Source organism: Quercus robur, chromosome 7 (assembly GCF_932294415.1).
Source record: "Quercus robur chromosome 7, dhQueRobu3.1, whole genome shotgun sequence".
In the NCBI taxonomy this organism is placed as follows: domain Eukaryota; kingdom Viridiplantae; phylum Streptophyta; class Magnoliopsida; order Fagales; family Fagaceae; genus Quercus; species Quercus robur.
In genome coordinates this window covers 6,930,949-6,954,970 of record NC_065540.1, presented here as the reverse complement: position 1 = coordinate 6,954,970, position 24,022 = coordinate 6,930,949, and the positions used below count along the sequence as shown (strand labels likewise).

Genomic DNA, 24,022 nt, shown 5'->3' with positions numbered 1-24,022 from the left:
CTAATTAAGATAATAAGATTGTAATTAATAAATGTCATTTCAACCAAAAAAAAAAAAAGGATAAAAGTCATTTCAACCAAGAAAAACCTTTTGAATTTCATACAATTTTAATTTACTTTATTGTTATTGTTAGAGCAATGAAGCATTCCCATTCGTTTAAGCCAAAAATTTTTTTTTTTTTACATTTTATCTTATAAAAAAATCACTTTATATATATATATATATATATATATTTTTTTTTTTTTTAATTTATTTCACGTAACCACTTTTACAAGCCATCCTATGCTCTATTATATATTTCATAATATATCATACTAAAATAATTGAGTATTAAGGAAGAGAAAACAAATTTTGCATGTTCAAAAAAAAAAAAACTATGAAAATTTATTTTAATATTAGAATAAACATGAATTTTTATACGAACTGGTGTGAATGTATTAAGATAGTATGATGGTAAGTAATTAGTAAATTTCATTCCAACCAAAAAAAAGAAAAAAGGTATAAATGTCATTTCAATCAAGAAAAACCTTTTAATTTCTTACAATTTTAATTTACTTTTATTGTTAGAGCAATAAAGCATTCCCATTTGTATACCAAAAAAGAAAAAAAAAAACAAAAATCCTTTATATATTTTATTTTACATAAGCACGTTTACAATCCATCCTACATTCTATTCTTTATTTCACAATATATATCATATTAAAATAATGGAGTATTAATCTTTATTTTTCTTGTTCCTTGGTTGAATTTGAATAGGTCGCTAGCTAGTTGTACGCGCTATACAGTAGTATACATTGTTGTCCGTAAATATCATTAATCAATACTAGCCTTGACCATCCAACATGGCCAAGTTGTTGGGAACTTGTGATGCTATGCATATGAAAAACCCAACTCAAATTTCTTAGTAAACACTTGAGAGGGGGGATGGGATCCTGGGTTAAAAGGAGTAGGGAATTCATGGTGGGTATACATGAAGCTGGAGAATCAAGGTGTGCTTTTAGGAAAAGGCAATTTAGGACAATGAACAAGAAATGTTTTGGATTTCGACCAATAAGTGACCATGCGATTCTTCTTACGTCCAATTGAATTAAACAATTCATTATGGATTTTTATTACAAAGATTTGATTTTGTTTTGTGATGATATTATTCAAAATAAAATCTGCAATATAATCATTCCTAATAATCATATGAAAAAATAAGAAAAAAGAAAAGAAGCTCATTAAAAATAATGTTGAAACTTGAAAATAACATGTTGCAGTTACAGAGTTCCACTTATGAACTCAAAATTTTTACAGTACAATCAATCAATTAAAAAAAAAAAAAAAAGATATAACCGATGCCTACAAAAACTAAACTAAACTTTAAACTTGTGAAGTACTTCCCATCTAGCATAAGCTTCTTGGATGGTCGTCAACCTCTATAATTCCACTTCTCACCATTTAAATCCTTCATCCAAATCTATGCAACTGGGTTTAATCCAAGTGCAGTTGGGTAGTTCTCTTCCGTGAGATTTATTTCTACTCGAATAATCAGTAAAACAAGAGTGGTACTTCTTAGTTTCGAGAGAGTAGAATATGTTATTGTTGTCTTGAACACTTGGCACGTAAATCTTATTACTCATACCTTTTGCCACACTCAATTCAAAGAAAGAACCTCCGGAACTAACACATAACATTTTATTTCCAATATTTGTCACCTTATGCCATTTCATCCTTGGTCCAATCGAGGAGAGATTCAATGAGTAAATATGAATACTTGGCTCACTGTCATGGAGCTCAAACACTACAAAAAGCTTCCCATCACTTTCCAACAAATAACTACTTCGGAGTGAGTAATCGAAATCTTCCGGAGGAGGAATATAGGAAAGATACTTCCATCGACATTTGTATTGATTAGGATGACTCAAGTATTCATGCGGATCAAATACTCCCACTTTAACTGGGAGGCCATCCCCTTGTAGACCCAACCGGTAGCAACGACCTTTGTATAGTAGGGGATTGTTATTGATGAAATGACCCATAGGTCGAAAATAATCCGTAAATTTGCACAAAGTCCAAGTTACTTCACCACGCCTAATGATGCTAAATTTGGATCCATAATATATGATTCCAATAACAAAACAGTCAGTAGAAGTTGGGGGAGATGAAAAACTCATTGATTCAAATATTTCCTTGCAAGGATAATTTGGAAGTTCTATTTTAATTCTATCAAAGGGATGGAAGAAAAAGACACTTCCATCCATTTTAGACAAGAGAAGCCAACCATACTTTGAATAGCGAATAAATGCATCCTGCAACTCTGGAAGATCCATTTGATAACTGCCATTATCATGCATTGGATGAAAGAATGTGCATTTGTGTTTAGCCAAGTACATCAGACATGGAGAATGAGAATATGGGGGTTCCAATAATGGTAGAAGTGGACTCATAGGACTACTTAATCGCCATGATTTGCAAATGGCACGAAAAGTATTCAAGTCTTTGAGAATGAGGTGTGCTGAAAATTGACAAAGAAGATGAAGTGGAAGCTCAGACCATGATTTATCTAGCTCTTTTTCCTTCTCTTTCTCTTCCACTTGCTTGAAAGATTGAACAATATTTTCAATCATATATTTGGAAGATATATCGTTGTCACCTCCTTTAATACTTCTGTTGAGGACGTTGATGAGGTACTGTATTGAATATTTTAGAGAGAAAACAATAAGAAAAATTACTTGAACTCAAAATGCCAAACAATGGGCCAAAATGGGCATTTGTCCCTTTCACCCAAAAGATGTAGCAAAATATACTTGTTTTGAAACTCAATTTTCTAAAATCAAGTTTCATTGAAAAATTTGATTTGATGAAAATTGAGTAATGTGAAAATTTTTACATGAAACTCGAGTTTCATGTTTTTATTTTTTATTTATTTTTTTATAAGTTTGATTTCAAATGATTCGATTTTCTAAAAATTGAGTTTTTCATTTAAATTCGATTTTCAGAAAATCGAGTTTAAAACAAAAGCATTTTGCTAGATAGTTTCAGAATAGTAGCATTTTGTTGGAAAGTTTTGGTGAAAGAGGCAAATACCCATTTTGGCCCAAACAATGAAATAAAGTAATTCTTTAGAACTCCGAAATATGAATAGACGACGTGAAGGTATTGAACAACAAAAGAATATATATTTAGACTCTAAAAGAGTCCAGAGATCAATTTAGCAGCATGACACAATGAAAACTATAATCCTACACCCTCTCCTTAAAACTGATGATATTATTAGAAATACATTAAAAAAAGAGTTTTAACTAGTACTGCATGGCCGGAATAATTATCGATAAAAAAAATAAACAATAGTAAATACCACCCAAAAGTATAAACAACTATGGTTTCTGATTTCTTTGAAAAATTAATGTCTAAGACTATAAATCAACAACAAAATTTATAAGAAAAGAAAACGTACTATCTTCAGTTGAGGGTCGTGCTCGTGCAACTGCGAAGGACACAAAGGGTTGAAGGGCATGATGGAGCTGTGTGTGAGAGAACCTTATTACTTGAGAAAAAAAGAAAAAAGAAAAAGAGGAGAAGGGCCTTTCTATATATATAAACGATGGAATCAGCTTAGTTTTGGAGGGAGGGGTACTTTTGGTTGGGGTTGGGTTTTTTTTATAATACAACCTTGAGTCTGTTAGGTACAAATTCCAATACGACTTCAATTAGTAATAGGAAACCCTAATCCCAGTTCCAATTATATATGTTAGGATTAGGAAATCCCAATCCTAATTTAGCTAGGATTAGAAAATTCCAATCCCAATTAATCTAGGATTAGGAATTTTCAATCCCAATTAATCTAGGATTAGGAATTCCCAGACTCCAAGTGATGGTGAGCCTCCAAAAAATCGTTTATATATAGACCCAACCTAGCTAACAAGAGCTCACGAAAAAATTAAAAGAAAAACTTACAAGAGCTGTATCAAGCGAAACCAAGAGAATCAGAAGGTACGCATATAATTAAAATTTCTATTATTTTCCAAAGACAGTTTAATCTTCATTGTTTATTTATACATCCCAAAATTTGGTTAAGAATAATTTAGATTATTTTTTTCTTTGCATAATTTTGACTATCGATTTGTTGTTTGCTTAATTGGTTTTTGTTACGTGCTTCCTCTTACATTTTTAATTTTACAATACTTGTTTAGATTCTAATACTCAATGAATTAAACTGTTGGTTATGTTGTTTTAGAGCCAAAAACCTTTAAGCTAAATCTTTATGACTATCAAACTCCATGTACAGCGCTGAGGGATGTACTGCACATTGACTATAACATATTCTTATTTAACATATTATTATAACAATGATGCTATTGGCTATTGCTACCGTGATATTATAACGGATTCTGTTTTATTATCCCTTGGATTATGTCTTTCTGTTTTACTATTTTTACGAATTTGCACTTAAATTATCAATGTTTTGTGAATTGATTACCTGAAATATTCTTCCTTCCGAAGACAATAAAGTAACGTTGCTTGAATGAAAGTATTTCAAATTAGGAATGCAACAAATAATAAGACTCAAAAATTTGCTTTTCATTAGGTTCCCTAGAAGCCAAACTCTATATATATGCTTTCTCAAAAAAAAAAAAAAAATCTACACACATATATAGAGTAGGGGCGGAGGGAAGGGGGGGCGAGAGGGGGCAGATGCCCCCCCTGAACTTTCAATTATTTTTACTGATATGTGATAATAATAATAATGTATTGAACTGAAATGTGTTATTTGCCCCCCCACCCCCCCCCCCCACCCCCCCACAAAAGACAAAAAAAAACTTCTCCCTCAAAATCTCTTTAATTTTGGAGAATTAAAAATGAGGGGTTAGAAGTAGTTAGAATCCTTCCAAATCTCTTCTCCTCTTAAAAAACATCAAAATAAGATAATTTAACTTACTCTCCCTCTCTCTACCTTACTTCCCTATACTCCCCCTCCATCCAAACAAGCTATTAGAGTTTCTGTTTCATTTTTAAAAGCATTCAAACTAAGTTTTTAAAAACATTCAAGTCATTGAGTCACGTTTAAATATTCACAGATATATTGCGTACTTTAAATATTCATGTTTAAATTTTTTTTAGATTAGTTTTTTACTTTCAATCTTATCTTTTAATCTTGCTCCCCCTAAACTACATTCCTAGCTCCGCCACTGATATAGAGTATCAGCATGTTAAAGATCATTAAGACAATATTGTTTTACAAGAATATTGGCATTCTGAAAAAACTATATATATATATATATATATTTTTTTTTTTTTTTTTTCAATTATGTTTGAAAAGTAGGTGTTTCTCAACAACATAAATAAAAAGAGTTTAAAATGTTGGAATAAAGTTTTAAAATTAGTGCGGCATAACTTGTCATTATAAGAAATAAAGCTTGCAATAAATATGTCAATCATTGTTTAGAAGAATATATCAGTATATATACTTTGATCTATTTTATATAGTTGTAATATGAGAATGATTGGTCTCAAGTACACACTCAAAAGGACTTAATTCGTGAATGTGTAGTTCAAGGTAGAGGGAAGACGATTTCTAAAAGACTTGCAATAGTGTACACACTCAAAGGGCTTAACTATTATTGTGTAGGAAATTCTTGACTTTGTGTAGGAAATTCTTACGCACTCGACTAAACCATACTATTATATTATAAAAAAAAAAAAAAAAAAAAAAAAAAAAAAAAAAAAAAAAAAATCTTGACTTTCCTTATCCAAACCTTCTCCTTCTTCTTATATTAATATATGCTTGTTCATTTTGTCATTTTAAAAACTGCTTAGCTTTTGCTTCTTTTTTTTTTCCTCCTTATAAACAGATTCTTGGAAATGGAAGGTACAAATCATCCTCTTCACATCCCTCTATCATATCCTTGGCTTATAATTTGTGATGGGAAAGATCAAGAAAGACAAACTTTTGTTGACATATCAAATAATAAGTTTAACACAGGAACGATTTCTGAGATGCGCAATAAAACAATATGCACTAGCACAAGGGAATGGTTGGTGTTGAAAGATCTTGGCTCAAAGGATCTGTGCCTTTTGAATCTTACCTCTAAAGAGGTGGTGCAGCTCCCACGGTTAGATTCTATTGCCGATTATGATATCTGTGTTCTATCCTCACCATCAAGCGAATCCAAACATGATTTTCATGTAATGTTCATTGATCATTCAAGATGCAAATTCTATTTTTGTCAACCTGGAGATATGAAATTTCGTGAACAAATGTTTGAATTTCATTGGGAGAATGGGAAGACAACAATATGTGCAGCAACATTATTTGGAGAGAAGGTTTACTTTTTGGCATGGTTTTCAGGACAATCACCTATTTATGAATTGTTTTGTGCTGAATTTGTGGGTTCGAATCTTCATTTTACAAAGATTACAAGAGAGAACTTGCCTAGTCCGACAACTCCAGAAATAAACCGTATCAATGATTATCTTGTTGAATGTGGTGGTGAGCTCTTATTTATTCATAAGATGTGTGGTGGATGGGAAGCTAACACGCTTCTTGGTTTTCTCATATTTCGAATGGATTTTTCAAGTCAGGTGTGGGTGCAAGTAAGCAACATAGGAGGGTGGACTATTTTTCTTTCTCAGCATCTTAATGTGGGGCGTAAGGCTATATCTTGTTTTGCAGCAGAAAAGGGAATTAGACAGAACTCAATCTATTTTACGAAGTGTTTTGATAGGTTCCTCTATGTCTTTGATGTAGAAGATCATAGTATTTCAAATTCATTACCTTGTCCCATTGTAAGCAAACATTATTCACGACTTGATTGGGTTATGATTCCTACAACTAGGGTTAGAGAATTATGTTATGATTCGGCTTAGGTTGGTCATTAATTGTGAAGATTTCGAGGATATTCTTATTTGTGAACTCTCTATTCTACCAATTGCTCACCTTCAACTTACATGGTTATGTGGGAAAACACCAACGTTGGAACAATCAGTGCTTCGCTCTGCGTACCCCTCACCTCATTATTATTGGTGCGTGTGTAATATTGTTATATGGTGCCGACAGTCTTGCTATAGGAGCATGTCCCTTATCAGCTGATTTTGTTATTTTAGATGTACCTCCCACTACTGAATTAAGTGTAATTGTGAACTCTGATGCTTATGGCCTGTATTCCCTAAGGCTTTCAGTCACTACTTCGCCTCTCATGGCTAGTTAATTTTATTGCATTATCCTTTTAATCTAATATATATATATATATATATATATATATATTTATTGTTACATTAGCTAGAATCATTCTTCTTTTCTTTTCTTTTTTTGGTTTTTTGTTTTTTATATAAGTGATGTTGTGGTGCAAAACTCTCTGGCATGTTGCCTTTCAAAGTAGTGGACAAATTCATTTCTTTGTTCTTGGACACGACTCTTCAATACAATTGTCCTTTATTGTGTATGCACATGTTTAAGATATTTTCCTGTATCAATTTTAAAACTATAAAAGATTGAATGAGAGGAAATACAGGACATACATATGCTCCTATATATCTAACTACCATCCTACTTTTCTTGGTTTAACATGAAGATCATGAATAATATAGATAGCTGAAAATTTGAACAATTAATAGTGACAGTTCACGTTTAGGCTCCAACTTGCTACTACCAGTTTAATCCAAAAATAACCTTAACCAAGGGATTAAACAAATAAAACCAAGTTGCAAGCACCAAGAATAAGTAAAAACTGAGCAGAATATAAATTACAACTCACACACGCATAGACAAAATCTTATTATATAGAGAAGCCTAAGAGAAAAAAAATTCTCCAACAAAATTTACTACTGAGATAGTTGCAGACTTGCATAAAATAACGACTTAAAAAACCTCTAGTCATGCAATTCACTTGAACTCGAGCTTTCAGCTCCTGCTAGCAATAGAGTGCACCTATCAGTTCTCTCCATACTCTCCAAACGCAAGTCAAGTATGCTGACTGCAAGTATGATTTTTCAAACACTCCAAGGTCTCTTAAAGACCTTTTTTTTTGGTTTCTTCGTGGTTTTTAGCAAACCAAAGCACTCAAGGTACCAAGGCATTTTGGGGAAGTTTTTCTCACATGGATGGTCAATGGGAGAAAGTAAGGAAGAATAAAAGGAATTCTCCATTAATTAGGGTTTCATGCGCATAAGCACTTAAGGTAACAAGGTAATATGGGGAAGTTTTCCTCACAAGGATGGTCAATGATGGAAGGAAAGTGGGTTTTTTTTTTTTTTAAATTGAACAATTTAAAAACTAATGAGTAAATCCTTAAATGAAACTAGCCTTTGAGTACGCGGGTTTTTTTTTTTTAAAATTGAACAATTTAAAAACTAATGAGTAAATCCTTAAATGAAACTAGCCTTTGAGTACGCGCTGAGCACGTGCTTGCTCAGAGGCTCTTTTATTTTTTGGTTAATAATTTGAATTTATTATAATTTGAGATCACTACATTTTCCAATTACAAAATACCTAGAAGTATGATGAAAAAAATATTTCATCTACAAATGTATAACACTCATCACACTCGTAGGTATTTTTTTCATCACATCCCTAGGCATTTTGTGATTGAAAAATGTAATAATCCCAAATTATAATGGATTCAAATTATTAACCTTTACCAAAAAAATAAAAGAGCCAATAAAACATTGATTACTACATAAACAAAATTGCCAAAAATTGATGATAATTACCGAATATTAGTCTTTCAGCATGCGTGTAAAGATGATGCTGTTATGAAGAAGTTGATAAATGTGAAAATATTTACAAAAGCTATTATGAAGAAGTTGATAGATCAATGTAAAAAATTTAAATATTTACATTAGGTAAAATTGTAAAAAAATTCACTACATTTGAAACATAGAATAGGTCAAAAGTTTAATGAATGAAAATTGTTCCTTTTGGATTGTGAACTTTGTAGTGACATAAAAAGATATATGGGTCATAGAGTGTCACAATTATCATTTGAGAGTTATCAATTAAAAAAAAAAAAAAAAATCCTAAAAGGTAGCCACTTAGTCCTAAAAGGTAACTAAAGACTCTTAGTTATTGCACATCCATAACAAAATTTTCAAATGCTAAAGGCTCTCAAGTTGTAAACTCAGAATTTTTTTTTTTAATTAAAATTTTAAAATGGCAGTTATTTAATCCTAAAAAATAGGCATACACATCCATAACCACATTCCAAATCTGGATGAAAACAAGTTCATAGATTTCTTCCACGATTCTTATGTTTCTCATCACATGCACGTTGAGCTTTACTTGGAAACAATTTTTTTTTTTTTTTTTTTTGGATAGGGGAAACAATTTCTTTAATACTACACCTTGACATTGTAGGTAAGCATCCATTTTTTAAAGACCAATTTTTCACATTAAAAAAAAACAAAGGAAAATATTAAATTTCAAATAGTAGAATATTTTCAAAAAATGGTCATTAACAATTGCTTGATATATTGACTACCACTTTGTTCACTTGAATTCATCCAATGTACCAGCTATGCAATTTAACAAAATTGTTGATATGACACCCAAAGAAAAAAACAAAAAAAATAGAGAGTAAGGCTTAAATGTAAAGAAAAAAAAAAGAAAAAGAAAAAAAAGAGACAAAAATAATAGGAGGAAGAGAGAGCACCACTTAGAACACATACACAAAAATAATTAGTCAAACCCAATAACCACAAAAAAGTAGACAAAAATATTTATCATTCCCATTCTTTAAAAAAGAGTCATTAATTAGAGAAAATATTAAACACTTATCAAACTGACTAAATAAAAGAAAAGTGTGGTCCTATTTTGTAGGTAGTATTTTACATGGGAGTTAAAAGAATTTATTTATTTTTTCTTTCAAACTCTAAATCACATAAAAGAATTAGTTTTTTTTTTTTTTTTTTTCTAAACTCTAAGTTAGTGTTCAACTAATTATTATTATTTTTTTTAAATATCAATTTGAATTTTAAAAAAGTAATTTTAGTTCAAATAGAACTCATATTTGAAAACATCATATTATATATAATAAAAGTTGGGCTTAGACATCGTAGTTGCATCACGTGGCTTCACCAAATTGCAAAAATTATAATAAATTTTTAGATTTTAAGAATAGATATATACAAATTTTTTGGATAAATATGATAAATCAATAACAATTGTGTCTATCTAAAATGTTATCAATAAACCCTAAAATCAATAGAATATAATTACCTAAGGATAGAATTCATATAAAAAAAGAGAGATAAAAATCATATCATATTATACTACCAGGACTCTAATTCATATCTTAAAAAAATGCAAATTGCAAAGATTTTATTAAATTTTCAGATTTTTAAAGAACTAAAAAGGAATAATATACTACCAGGATTCTAATTCATGTCTAAAAAAAACTACAGATTAATATTAGATTAATCAAGACTCTAATTCATTTTTATCTCTAATAAAAAAAATCATGACTCTTGTAGGGACACGATTATTTAACGGCCCAATAATGATGTTGGGCTCGCATATGAAAGATCCCTCACAATATGATTTGTAGAGAGTGGGCTTGAAAGGCTAGCCATTGATCACGGGGCGATGATCCGGTCCTGATTTTAGGGGAACTTACTTAGAAAGGGGTTCAGCTTGGGCACCCAAACCCTACAGCTTCGTAGCCTGAAGGATTGGGCTCCTCGGACTTGTTCCGAGGAGCATTAAGGTCTTCCCCCGGTTACCCGGCGGTGAGTGTTTTTGTGGTGTGCATACACAGTTCAAGTGTTTTCCTCCTTGGAGTCTTTTTTCCTGGAGGTGGGATGGGAGCTCCTGGTTTTTTTTTGTCTATTTTTCCCAGCCCCCCCCTATCCAGATTACTTACTTTCTCTTTTATACTCGCTGACGCTCGCTGTCCTTCGTCCACGTGTAGGGTCAACCTTTCCAAGACTGATATTTGTCCCGTCAGTCTAATCCCAGAATTATTGGGGGTGGTTGATAAAGCCGAAGAATCCGGCTCTGCTGGATGCATAGTCTTATCTGGGAAGGGTAATAAGGGCAGCTTTCTCGAGATATTTTAGATCTTCTTTCCAGTTTGGTCCTATACTGTTTTTGCCCCTCTTTTCGGTGGAATTTTGGGTCTGCCGAGGACTGAACTGTCCTCAGCAACATCTCCGGGCCATTTGGGCTTTATGTTATTGAGCTTGGGCCGTAGCCTTCTTTGGCTTGAGCCTTTGGACTCCCCACGAGCGAGTGGACCTGACCCATAAATTATTGGGCCCCACAATAGCCCCTCAAAACCCTGCTGTCCGACTTCCTGGTTGGAGATGGGGGTTTTGGTAATATCGAGCCCTTATCATGGCTCACTTAATTCAGCCTTTGACTGACGTTGGCGACCCTTCATCTGCCCAGGAAATGTACCGGTCCACGAGGCGTTCCTCTTAATTTGTTCATGATGCGCTTATGCCGTCTGGTTATCCGAAGCGTGTCTTTAATGTCTTCCCTTCACGAGGCCTCTCGGATTTGATGGTTATTGATGGCGTGGGGGAGCGGAACGGGCATATTCTGGTTGGTGGATGTCCTTGGGGATCTGAACATATTAAGTACCCTCCCCTTCGTCCCCTATATAAAGAGAAGAAACAAGAGTTGTTTCTCCCACAGATGAATCCCTTTAGTCTTCCCGAAATTTGAAACCCTTAGATTCCTTCCGGAGTTCACTTTTACTCTCTGGTTATACCTCAACTTGAAATACACTCCCCATAGTAGTAAGCAATGAAAAAATCATTCCCCTCCCAGAAACACCATGTTCTAATGAAGCTCGAAATGGCTCGGTCAGGGCAAGGATGGCGGAGACTCAAGATTTGTCTCGCCTTCCTTTCAGCCAAAATCTGAAGCAGGGACTCGTCACGTCACACTTTCGTCGTGACTGAGCCGAGGATGCACATCATAAGTACCACCCGCTCTCTCACGAGCATATCTAACATGGCACCAGTGTGTTGGGAGTCAGGACTGGGGCAGGGACTAAGTGCCCTTGCTTCTTCCTCTCTTCGTTCACTGGCGCCTCCCTTTGCCTCTTTTTCTTCTTCTTTCCACCACCAGATCCATCCTGGTGCTTTTCCTTCTCCCTCTTTTGCTCCTTTCTCTTTCTTTTCATCTCTTCCCTCTTCTTCTCCTCCTTCTTTTACTCATGTCCTCCATCTTCCTCATTCATCTCCTCCATCTTCCTCATTCATCTCCTCCATCCTCTTCTTCCTTCTCCTTCATCTTCTTCTTCCTTCTCCTTCATCTTTTTCCAAAGAAGGTTCTTCTCTCAATATGAGCAATACTGAGGCAGAGATTGGAGAGACTTTGAAGACGAGTTTAAAAGACACCCGACTGTTTACTTGTATGTATTGTGGATGTTACCGTTGCTTCGGCAATTCACCTTTTGTATAGGCTTGTTTAAGCCCCTCTTTGTACGTTGTAATAATTTTTCATATTAATAAAAATTGTTGTTATTTTACTTTGCATGTTTTGTCTCTATGTTTTTACAAATTTGCAAGCGCTGCTCGGCACAATAATATAGCATTTGAATCAATGACAACTAAGGCCAAAATACTTGCTAATAAAAGAATGTCACCATAACTTTAATAGAATTGTTTGACATAGCAATGCGTACCTGCGAATAACGATACTTACCCGAAACAATGCTGAGATTAGAACTGGATGCTCTATGTGGTGTAGGAAGTAATCATCCGAAGACATATCACCAGCAAAAATGAACAGCCCCCTTAAGCTACCGAATAGTGGGGCGTCCCGCCATCATCCTAACACTTTTATTGGCCTTAACATTTTACCGTATTTGAGCCGAGGACCTTCCCCATCCGAGTAGTTGGCGTCCCAATAGGCTTGAGTCCGAGGACTTCGCAACGCCTTGGTTCTGTCCAAAACTTTTTGAGTACTTGGTTTCCCCATAGGTTTGAGTCCGAAGACCATGCAAGGCCATCCAAGTAGTTGGTTTCCCCATAGGCTTGAGTCCGAGGACCATGCAAGGCCATCCAAGTAGTTGGTTTCCCCATAGGCTTGAGTCCGAGGACCATAGTTCAGTTTCTCCCTTTCCTCGGGTATTTCACAAGGTGCCGAGCAGGAGGTTGTCCTCGGCAACGGCTATTCCTCGGTGTGGGCCGTAGTCCCTGGCCCCCATGCAGAACGGGCCTGGGCCGCGAATTTACTAGGCCCACAAATTAAGAGGTATTTCTGTAGTCTTCGGTCACGCGGTACTTTTTGGGCGTCCCAGTGTTCGAGGTGCGCCTTCACGAGACTCCTTTAATCTCATGGTTGCAGGTGGCATTGGAAATTGAGCCGGAGACATTTTGTCTGTAGCGTTCCTTGGGACGCTGCGTGAATTAAATGCCACCACCTTATCTTTTTAAATAAATAGGAGAGAAAGTTGTCTTACCTACGCACAAATCCTTCAGTTTCCTCCCTTAGTATATCATGTTGGAGGCGAGGGTTGGGGAAAAGGAACTCTCTCCACCACAGAGGCGCCGTGTCCTCCTGAGGCTCAAAATAGTGAGGTACGGGCAAAGGAAGCATAAATTCAAGAGAATATTCCGTTTCGACAGAGGGGAAAGGGTGTTCCTCCCTCTTTTAGTCAAAATCCGAAGCAGGTTCTGTTCATGCCAGAATTTTGGTGTGTCAGAAGAAAGATTCTCCGCCATCATCGCCTCTGCCTTGTTGCAGGCAAATTTTTGATAAAGGCTCCTCAACTTCAGGCTCCCTGCGCCTTTCCTTCAGCGGTGTGAGGCTCAAGTTGGGTTTCATGCACCTTTTCTTCAGCTACGCTAGCCTGAAGCTGGGCTCTCTCTGCACCTTTTCTTCGATGGTGCGGGCCCCAAGCTGGGTTCTTTTACTGCCTGAGTTATGGGCGTGTAAAAGCATTGAGGAAGAACAAGGTCTTGAAGCAGTAGCCAACCTCTCCTCTGTGCCACCTCCTCGGCTTTATCTTATTTTCTTGTATCCTTCTTTTCGATTATGTAGTGAGTTTTGACATAAGCTGATTCCAGCTTTTCAATGTACGCTGTACTATTTCTTTGTTTTAGTAAAAAGGGAAATTTATTTACTTGTTTTGAATACTATTCTTTTTGCAACACTACTTTGTGAATGGGTGTGCTCCATATGCGTGTTTCTTCAATGATACTTAAAGCCGGAAACCTTGAAACATAGTCCAACTAATTCTGATTTACCAACACTACCAGGCATTATGACGATAATTCATAGTAAGTTAAACTTAGGAAACTAACCGAGGTAACAGTTGAATATTCTGTGATAAGTGCGAGAATACCGTCCAAGAATGATAATCTCTAAATAATCCATCTGAGGAGTTGACTGAGCAGTAGGGAACTCCGATGGTGTGTCAGGCGACATATTGCTCTATATTGCACCGATCCCCTTTGGTGCTGAAGATCCGGAAGCAGACTTGAGAATCCTCGCAATTTAGGAATTAATCCAATTGTTAGTGGAGAGTTTTCCTCGGATAAATCCTAAAGTCCATGTAATGTAGTTTTTCCTTGTAAGTAGTTGGTTTCCCCAGAGGCTTGGGTCTGAGGACCATGCAAGGTCTTGGTTCTGTCCAAAACTATTTTGGAGTACTTGGTTTCCCCATAGGCTTGAGTCCAAGGACCATGCAAGGCCTTGATTCTGTCCAAAACTATTTTGAGTACTTGGTTTCCCCATAGGCTTGAGTCCGAGGACCATGCAAGGCCTTGGTTCTGTCCAAAACTATTTTGAGTACTTGGTTTCCCCATAGGCTTGAGTCCGAGGACCATGCAAGGCCTTGGTTCTGTCCAAAACTATTTTGAGTACTTGGTTTCCCCATAGGCTTGAGTCCGAGGACCATGCAAGGCCTTGGTTCTGTCCAAAACTATTTTGAGTACTTGGTTTCCTCATAGGCTTGAGTCCGAGGACCATGCAAGGCCTTGGTTCTGTCCAAAACTTTTTTGAGTACTTGGTTTCCCCATAGGCTTGAGTCCGAGGACCATGCAAGGCCTTGGTTCTGTCCAAAACTTTTTTGAGTACTTGGTTTCCCCATAGGCTTGAGTCTGAGGACCATGCAAGGCCTTGGTTCTGTCCAAAACTTTTTTGAGTACTTGGTTTCCCCATAGACTTGAGTTCGAGGACCATGCAAGGCCTTGGTTCTGTCCAAAACTTTTTTTTTGAGTACTTGGTTTCCCCATAGGCTTGAGTTCGAGGACCATGCAAGGCCTTGGTTCTGTCCAAAACCTTTTTGAGTACTTGGTTTCCCCATAGGCTTGAGTCCGAGGATCATGCAAGGCCTTGGTTCTGTCCAAAACGTTTTTTTTGAGTACTTGGTTTCCCCATAGACTTGAGTCCGAGGACCATGCAAGGCCTTAGTTTTGTCCAAAACTTTTTTGAGTACTTGGTTTCCCCATAGGCTTGAGTCCGAGGACCATGCAAGGCCTTAGTTCTGTCCAAAACTTTTTTGAGTACTTGGTTTCCCCATAGACTTGAGTTCGAGGACCATGCAAGGCCTTGGTTCTGTCCAAAACTTTTTTTTTGAGTACTTGGTTTCCCCATAGGCTTGAGTCCGAGGATTATGCAAGGCCTTGGTTCTGTCCAAAACCTTTTTGAGTACTTGGTTTCCCCATAGGCTTGAGTCCGAGGATCATGCAAGGCCTTGGTTCTGTCCAAAACTTTTTTTTTGAGTACTTGGTTTCCCCATAGGCTTGAGTCCGAGGACCATGCAAGGCCTTGGTTCTGTCCAAAACTTTTTTGAGTACTTGGTTTCCCCATAGGCTTGAATCCGAGGACCATGCAAGGCCTTGGTTCTGTCCAAAACTTTTTTGAATACTTAATTTCTTTTTCGCAGGTCAGCCCCTTGACCAGGGCGGGGAGAGCTGACTTGAGGTCGGAAGCCCCTAGAGCTGCCCGTGCCGTTGGCGCTACAGGACGTAAGCCTTGGCACAAGTTTATGCCGGAACAACAACTGCATGTCGCCGGAGATGGGGGAAAACCCACGAATCTCTGCTTGCTAGAGAGTTGACTCAAACGCCACCTGTGCCAACGTGCAAGCCCTTCCCACAGACGGTGCCAATTGTAGGGACATGATTATTTAACGGCCCAATAATGATGTTGGGCTCGCACATGAAAGATCCCTCACAATATGATTTGTAGAGAGTGGGCTTGAAAGGCTAGCCATTGATCACGGAGCGATGATCCGGTCCTGATTTTAGGGGAACTTACTTAGAAAGGGGTTCAGCTTGGGCACCCAAACCCTACAGCTTCGTAGCCTGAAGGATTGGGCTCCTCGGACTTGTTCCGAGGAGCATTAAGGTCTTCCCCCGGTTACCCGGCGGTGAGTGTTTTTGTGGTGTGCATACACAGTTCAGGTGTTTTCCTCTTTGGAGTCTTTTTTCCTGGAGGTGGGATGGGAGCTCCTGGTTTTTTTTTGTCTATTTTTCCCAGCCCCCCCTATTCAGATTACTTACTTTCTCTTTTATACTCGCTGACGCTCGCTGTCCTTCGTCCACGTGTAGGGTCAACCTTTCCAAGACTGATATTTGTCCCATCAGTCTAATCCCAGAATTATTGGGGGTGGTTGATAAAGCCGAAGAATCCGGCTCTGCTGGATGCATAGTCTTATCTAGGAAGGGTAATAAGGGCAGCTTTCTCGAGATATTTTAGATCTTCTTTCCAGTTTGGTCCTATACCGTTTTTGCCCCTCTTTTCGGTGGAATTTTGGGTCTGCCGAGGACTGAACTGTCCTCGGCAACATCTCCGGGCCATTTGGGCTTTATGTTATTGAGGTTGGGCCGTAGCCTTCTTTGGCTTGAGCCTTTGGACTCCCCACGAGCGAGTGGACCTGACCCATAAATTATTGGGCCCCACAACTCTAATTCTTTTTTATCTCTAAAAAAAATACTACAAAAAAAAAAAAATACTGCTTCACGTAAAAAAGTTGGGCTGAGAAACAAACATATGAAACGAGATACGAGAAAAAGTATTGTTATACATTCATAATGTGATTTAAATATGCTAAACATTTTCTACAGAACAGAAAAAGTATACCATATAGTGTGGAAAAATTTTTTTTTATACACTTAACAATGTGTACACTTTGTACGTATGTATCATATCCAAAATTTAGTTGCATACTAATTAATATGTGATAATCATTACTCATAACACAATTAGATAGGATTGAATTCATTATTCTACTTGAGCCACTCCTTCTTTGAAAGTTGGGCTTAGAAGTCATGGTTGCGTCAAGTGGCTTCACTAAATTGCAGAATTTTTTATAGATTTTTTAAAAATAAATATATTTTTTTGTTCTTATCTTTTTTTTTTCCGTTGATAAAAATTTTAATTTGAAATCACTTCTTTGGATAATGTTTGATAGACACAAAAACTTAATAATTTAATATCAACTTAACTTCTTCTCATTTATTAAAAAATATTATTCTTCTTTTTAACCATAATTTTTTATTTCTACGTTATCTTTTTTTTTTTTCCTATAATTTCTAAGTTCATAAAAAATTTTAATTTGAAATTACTTCTTTGGATAAAGCTTGATAGACACAAAAACTTAATAATTTAATATCAACTTCACTTCTTCTCATCCATTAAAAAAAAATTCATCTTTTTTTCCCTAATTTTTGATTTCTACAATTTGTCTTCTTCTTTTTTAAAAAAATAAAATAAAAATTATTCTTCTTTTTTTCCCATTTTTTGATTTCTACGATTTCTCAATTTGTTATCCTTCTTTTTTCTTTTTTTTTCTTTTTTTATAAATATTTAGATAAACACAATTAAAAAAGAAAAATATAATTAAATAATTAAATATAATCAAATATCATCTTCCTAATGGGATTTTATATAATAAAGTTTAACTAGAACTCTACTTCTCTTACAAGTACATGTGAATATAGCACTATTTAAAGTAGATCAGTTATTGGATTTTGATATCATGATACGTAAATCAATTCCATTGCTACAAGGGAATGATATCAATTTCACACTTTCATTCTATATACACGACATGCTCAGTCTATCCCTCTCTTCAGTTTTTTTCTTATTTACAAGGTAAATTTCTATCTTCCTCACTCTAAAAGCTACGATAATGTTTGTTTATAATTTAATTTGTTGTGCTTGAATATGGTTTTTGGGATTTTCTTAACTTTTGTTACGGTACATATTGATTATTATTATTTTTTTTCAGACTTCCAAGATTTAGATTTTAACTTCACACCTTCACAAAATTAAACTGACATTAGATTTTTTGTTTATATCAACTTCTTTTACGTGGAGTGGACATATATATATATATATATATATATATATAATAACTCATAGAACCATACAAATATTTTTTTTTCTCTATTCATCTCTTCTTCTATATGTATTTGTTTATTCTAATTTATTCATCTCTATTCATAATAGCTATCTTCTTTTTATTTTTTATTCATTGTGTTTCTATTTTTCTATTGACGTAGTTCAATTATTGTTTAAATTCTATTCTTTGTATAAATTATTTTAGATAATGCAATTCATTTTAATTATTGATATATATATTTTTTAATTTGGTGTTTTTAATTGATTGTGCAGATTATTTCCTCACTAAGGGCAATATCAAAATGGCTAGACATGAATGTCAATATCAAAATGGCTAGACACGGGTGATTCATATGTAAACTTTTACATTTATATTGCAATATGATATATATATTTTTCTCTTTATGTACCTTTATTTATCTATTTTTGAAATTATTTTGAGTGTTATATATTTAGGTATAGATACTTATTTTTATTTTATTTTTTTTGTAATTTATGGAATATTTAGTTCAGTCATATATACAAGAAATTTTATCACCAAATCTATTTGGGATGGAACTCATCTACAATATGAAATTAGGAGATTTATGTGAGAAGAGCTATCTTTTTTATTTTATTTGATTGTGTTTCTATTTTTTCTATTAACGCAGTTCAATTATTACTTAAATTCTATGATTTTTTATTGAAAAAATTTAGATAATGCAATTCATCTTAATTATTGATATTATTTTTTGATTTGGTGTTCTTAATTGATTATGTTAATTATTTCCTCACTTATGACAAAAATTTACATTTACATTGCAATCTAGATACTTTATTTTTGTAATTTATGGAATTTGTTTTTGGTTATATATGCTAGAAATTTATTTATGGTTAGCACTTCTACTACTCCACGTGTTAGCAAGTATAATAGAAAGATTTTTAAGTGCCATATATATATAAAAAAACAAATTAAAATTTTACTACAAAGAGCTTCTAAAAATTTAAAACTTGCCATAATTTTTAAAAATTACTATTTTTTTTTGTTATTAAATTATATTATAGTATAAAAAATATATATTTTAATTTATATATAATTTTTTTATTAAGCCGTGCATCCCACGGGCATAATACTAGTGAATATAAGAAAATTTGAGTTCAAATAGAACTCTTCTTCTTTTTTTTTTTTTTTTTGAAAACATGAATATAAGAACTCAAATTCACGTTTTCAAATAAGATTTCTTATATTAACGTTGTCAAATATGACTTCAAAACGTGAATATATGAAAACATATTTGAACAAAACAATAGGAATACAAGAAAACATGGTTTTTTTTTTTTTTTTTTTTTTTTAAGATTAGATAATGATATGGAAAGGATAATAATAATAAAGTAAGGAAACCAAATACGGGAAAGCAAATACTAAATGGCAACTCATAAAAGCAAAAATAACACAGAGAACCCAACACACATGAAACATCTAAATAGAGTGATCAAAGATACTTACATTTTTGTCATTGACTACACTTCAAGTTCAAAGTCCAAACAATTCGTTGGAGTTGGAGGACAGAGTACACGAAAATCTTGTAGATCAACACCCCAGTGCACATTCCTTGAAGTTTAGATACGAAAATCTTGAAGATAGACACCCTAGTGCATGTTCCTTGAAGAAATATGTGAAAGAAATTAAAGGTGAGGTTGAAATATAAGGGCTATTTTACAAAAATATTTGATTTGTTTCTAGAATATAAGAAGTTGTTCATAAATTAGAAAACCAAAATAGAAAAGACCCATCTACATTGACATACATATACTGTTGAGCAAGAGCAAATTTGAGAAGATAAATAGAAAAAAAATGGTGATAATGGTGAAAAGAAGATTAACACAGAATTAAGAGAATTGGAGAACTGAAAAAGAAGTAATTTGAGTTTGAAAACTAACGTAAGTGTACTGCGAGTGTGGTCCTATTTTATAGATAGTATTTTACATAGGAGTTAAAGAAACATTTTTAATTACCAAGTTCTCCCCTGACTTAAGCATAGGCTATAGGGGTATTTTGGAATAATATATATATATATATATATATATCTAGTCCAAACAGGTAAAACCCCTTAAATAGTATTATAGATATAGATAATTAAAAAACAATTATTTCCCAACTTGTACCCCATCTTTTTCCCAAGTCCCAATTGCCTCTTCTTTTATTTTTCCTCCACTCCTGATTTTTTATTAACCAACACGTACTGGCTTGATCAAGTTGGGCTAGAATCATAGAATGATATTGCTTGGCTTTAATTTTCTCCTTGGTTTCCTAACAAACCCTCTCTCCAGGTCCAGCAGACCTCTCATCTGCAATTTGGGTAGATGGTCTGATTCTCACTCTACAAAGATTTTGGATTGAGACTCGAGAGAAATACACTGGATGAACTATTGGGCCCATATAAATGGGCAATATCAACCAAGCCTTATAACGTAATGAATAGTGTTTGCTAAACACATTGTTACAGGCCCATTTTTTGAACTGTATCGTGAGTTGGAGACATGATTTCAATACTAAAATTATGTTTTTAACTCACAATTTCAGTTCAAAAAATATGTGTGTAACAATTTTTATCTTACTATAATTTGGAAATTGTTTTGTGCTTGGGAGTAAATTACCCTAGACTTGGCAAATGCTTTGGGCCAATAGATTTCAGGTTCACCTACCTCGGGTTTTAGTGAGAAAATAATTTTCCTAAATAGGTTGCAAAACCTATGAATCTTAATTGGTCTTTGTAGGGTCTCGTCAAAATTTGTTATGCCCCGTATTTTTTTTTACATGCAAACAATGATATAAAAATATAAACGAAACTTGATAATATTGTCTTTGCTCTCTTTCAATACAAAAAAGAGAAAAAATAAACAAAAACAATAAAAAATAAAAATAAAAATAAAAAAAATACATAAATTGTAAAGTTTAGATAGTCCAATTTACTAAACTAAAGTCTTCATGCCTCGACTTCATTAAATGAAGAAAGAAGCTATGAGTGTTTGTGAAAGTCTCTAATGGTTGAATAAGAAATCTGAGATTCAATCCCCGTCTACACCAAAAACTGATTGGTGTCTTGGTCTGATGATAAAAAGATATCATCAGAACTGGACATCATAAATTGAAACTCTATCTCAAAAAAAGAAAAAATAATAAGAAGTAAAAGTAAGAAACATGTTTATATAGAGTTAGAAGACCAAAGGGGGTGGGGGGGGGGGGGTCTTTTACTTAGAAAGAAAAAGGATAAACTTGTGTGACTAGGAAGTTAACCTGACCCAACATGACTCGACCTGACATTTCGACGCCTTGACTCATTTTTTAGCTGATCTAAAAAATACCTAATATTCATATTTTTCCTTTTAGTTTGAGTCCAATTTTGTTTGGTCTAGACCTTCTAGGATAAATAATGCCTCGCTATTCCCTTATAAAAAAAAATAAAAAAATAAAAATCTAATGTTAGTTTGAAATAATTATTTAGTACTTTAAGAGTGTAGTGACATGATACTTATTCATCTCACACAATAGCGAATTTCATCAATTAAATTCATAGTGGTTTACTATTTATATGAGAAGATGGACTACCGCATCATGATACTCTAAAAATATCTAATGATTTTTTGTATGCTAGTCAATCACCAAACTCAGCCGTACTTTTCAAGAGAGGTTTAGATTTAGATTGCATAATCATTTCTCTCAAAATTTCATTCCATATTGTTCAATTTCGGTTGTTATTGCATTGACAATCATTTCTTTATTGGTTAAAATCTTCTTCTATTTAGAATCCATATGCTTGACCAAAACTTTTTTTTCCCTTTCATTTTCTAATGTTTTTTGGTATGGTGAAAATTAAACACACTTAAACAAAAACATTTTATTTGTTGTCAATAGGGGAAAAAAATTGTATAATGGGAAAATTATTATTATTATTTTTTAAATTACATACCAAATAAACCACCACAACAAATACATTTTACAATATTTTTACAAATTATTTGTTAGGGTTATATTTTTTGTAATTGGTTAATCTTTTGACAAAATGCACTTTACTTGTAATTGGGTAGATATAAGATGGGTAATACTTCAAAAAACATGTTGTTCAAGTAAAGTATTAAAAACATGAAGATTGATCCAAGAAACAAGTGAAGAAAAGCTGCTCATTAATTCTCGATAAATAGCTTGACAGATAATTGCTATCGAGCCTTAATTTGAAGCTCGATAGATAGCTCGACACTAGCTCGATTTATCAAGAATTACGATTTTAGAATTTTCAGATCTTAAATCTGGCCCAAGCTTATGTGTATATGTAGGGTTTTTTTTTTTTTTTTTTTTTTTTTTTTTTTTTTTTTTTTTTTTCTCACAACCCTATATAAGGCTTATTTTAAAAGCCATCATATCAAATACAGTGACCAAGTGCTTAATTTCTCTGTAAAAAGTTACTGCATTTGTACGTCGTTGGGTTTTGTAATTAAGTACTTCTTAATCTTCATTGTTAATGAAGTGAAGAACTTTGCAACTAGCAACAACCATTCAAGTTGCTGGAGTTAGCCATGCACTAGGATCCGTGCAAAGGAGTTAGTCACAAGTTGGAGGTTTGTGCATCAAGGGAAAGAAGGCTATTACAAGATCAAGTCCAATTGGGTATTGGAAGGAAGGTTCAACTCTAGGTTGGTATTTCGAGATAAGCCAAGATAGTTAGTAAGATTCCTTATACTTTTAACTGCTTGATTGTTGATTAGTAGATTCTTGGGAGTGGTGAACTTAAAATCACCCGATGAGATTTTTGCTTTGTGAGGTTTTCCCCATTTGTCAACAAATCATCGTGTCAAATTTATTTTTTGTTGCATTTAGTCTTTTTGGTGATTTGTTAGTGCCTCCACGATTTACATGCAATTGAACCTAATTAATCAATTTGGGTAATTGATTGAATTAACCGGGGTCAAGCTATCTTAACCCAACATTATCGATGTAGGCAATTCTTATTGGTTTTGATTAGAGTCCACCACTAATATTACTTTTTTACATACCAATAACCACTCACCACATCTGTTAGAAAATTGCCTCAAATTTCAATTGTGACTTGAAAAGTCAATTAGGTTTCCTAGTTGAAGAAGGAAAAATTAATTTGAGTTTCCTTGGTGTGGAAGGAAGTCTATTCCTTGTTAAAGAGGTAATGAATTCCTAGTCCAAGAAGGAATAGATTCTTTGTTAAAGAGGTAATGTATTCCTAGTCCAAGTGGGCATAGCAAAAGAGTCTGATAAATAGACAACGATACAAAGAATTTGATAGCTTTGGCTTTTGGCCCAAGGGTCCTCCCTATGGAGAGAGGGAAAATAGAGCATGAAACCAAGAGAGAGAAAAATATTTTTTGCTTAGGAGGAATGCAAGAGGAAGGAGAGAGTAAGGTACTGTCGCCTTCAAGAAGACATAAAGAGAGTATGAGCAAGAGTAAAGAAAGAGGAAGCCGCATAAAAAAGAAAAAGAAGAGAGAGAAGTAAAGAGAGAGCTGCTAAGAGAAAAGAAGATAGCCAAGAGAGAGTTGTACGTGGAGAAGAAAATAGAAAGAAGAAAGCAAAGTATTGCCGCTTTTGAGAGAGATAATTTGTGTGTGTGAGAGTAAGGAAAAATAAGAGAGATTTTTTCTTTAACCATGAGACATACACAAGAGTTATTGTAATTGATTTGATAACAATGAAATCATTTGGAGTTTGTCCCATGGTTTTTCCCTTCAAAG

At 34.2% G+C, this 24,022-nt stretch overlaps 1 protein-coding gene across 1 annotated transcript; it reads right to left on the bottom strand.

The window, feature by feature from the left end:
* Positions 1 to 1,433: 1,433 nt before the first annotated feature.
* Positions 1,434 to 2,609, bottom strand: LOC126690955 (F-box/kelch-repeat protein At1g57790-like). Its single transcript, XM_050386053.1, has one exon. The coding sequence runs from the start codon at positions 2,607 to 2,609 to the stop codon at positions 1,434 to 1,436; it is 1,176 nt and encodes a 391-aa protein (XP_050242010.1).
* Between the last annotated feature and the right edge of the window lie 21,413 nt (positions 2,610 to 24,022).

Coding starts and splice junctions, on each gene's coding strand:
- LOC126690955 (XM_050386053.1), bottom strand. CDS start 2,609: ATGATTGAAAATATTGTTCAATCTTTCAAGCAAGTGGAAGAGAAAGAG.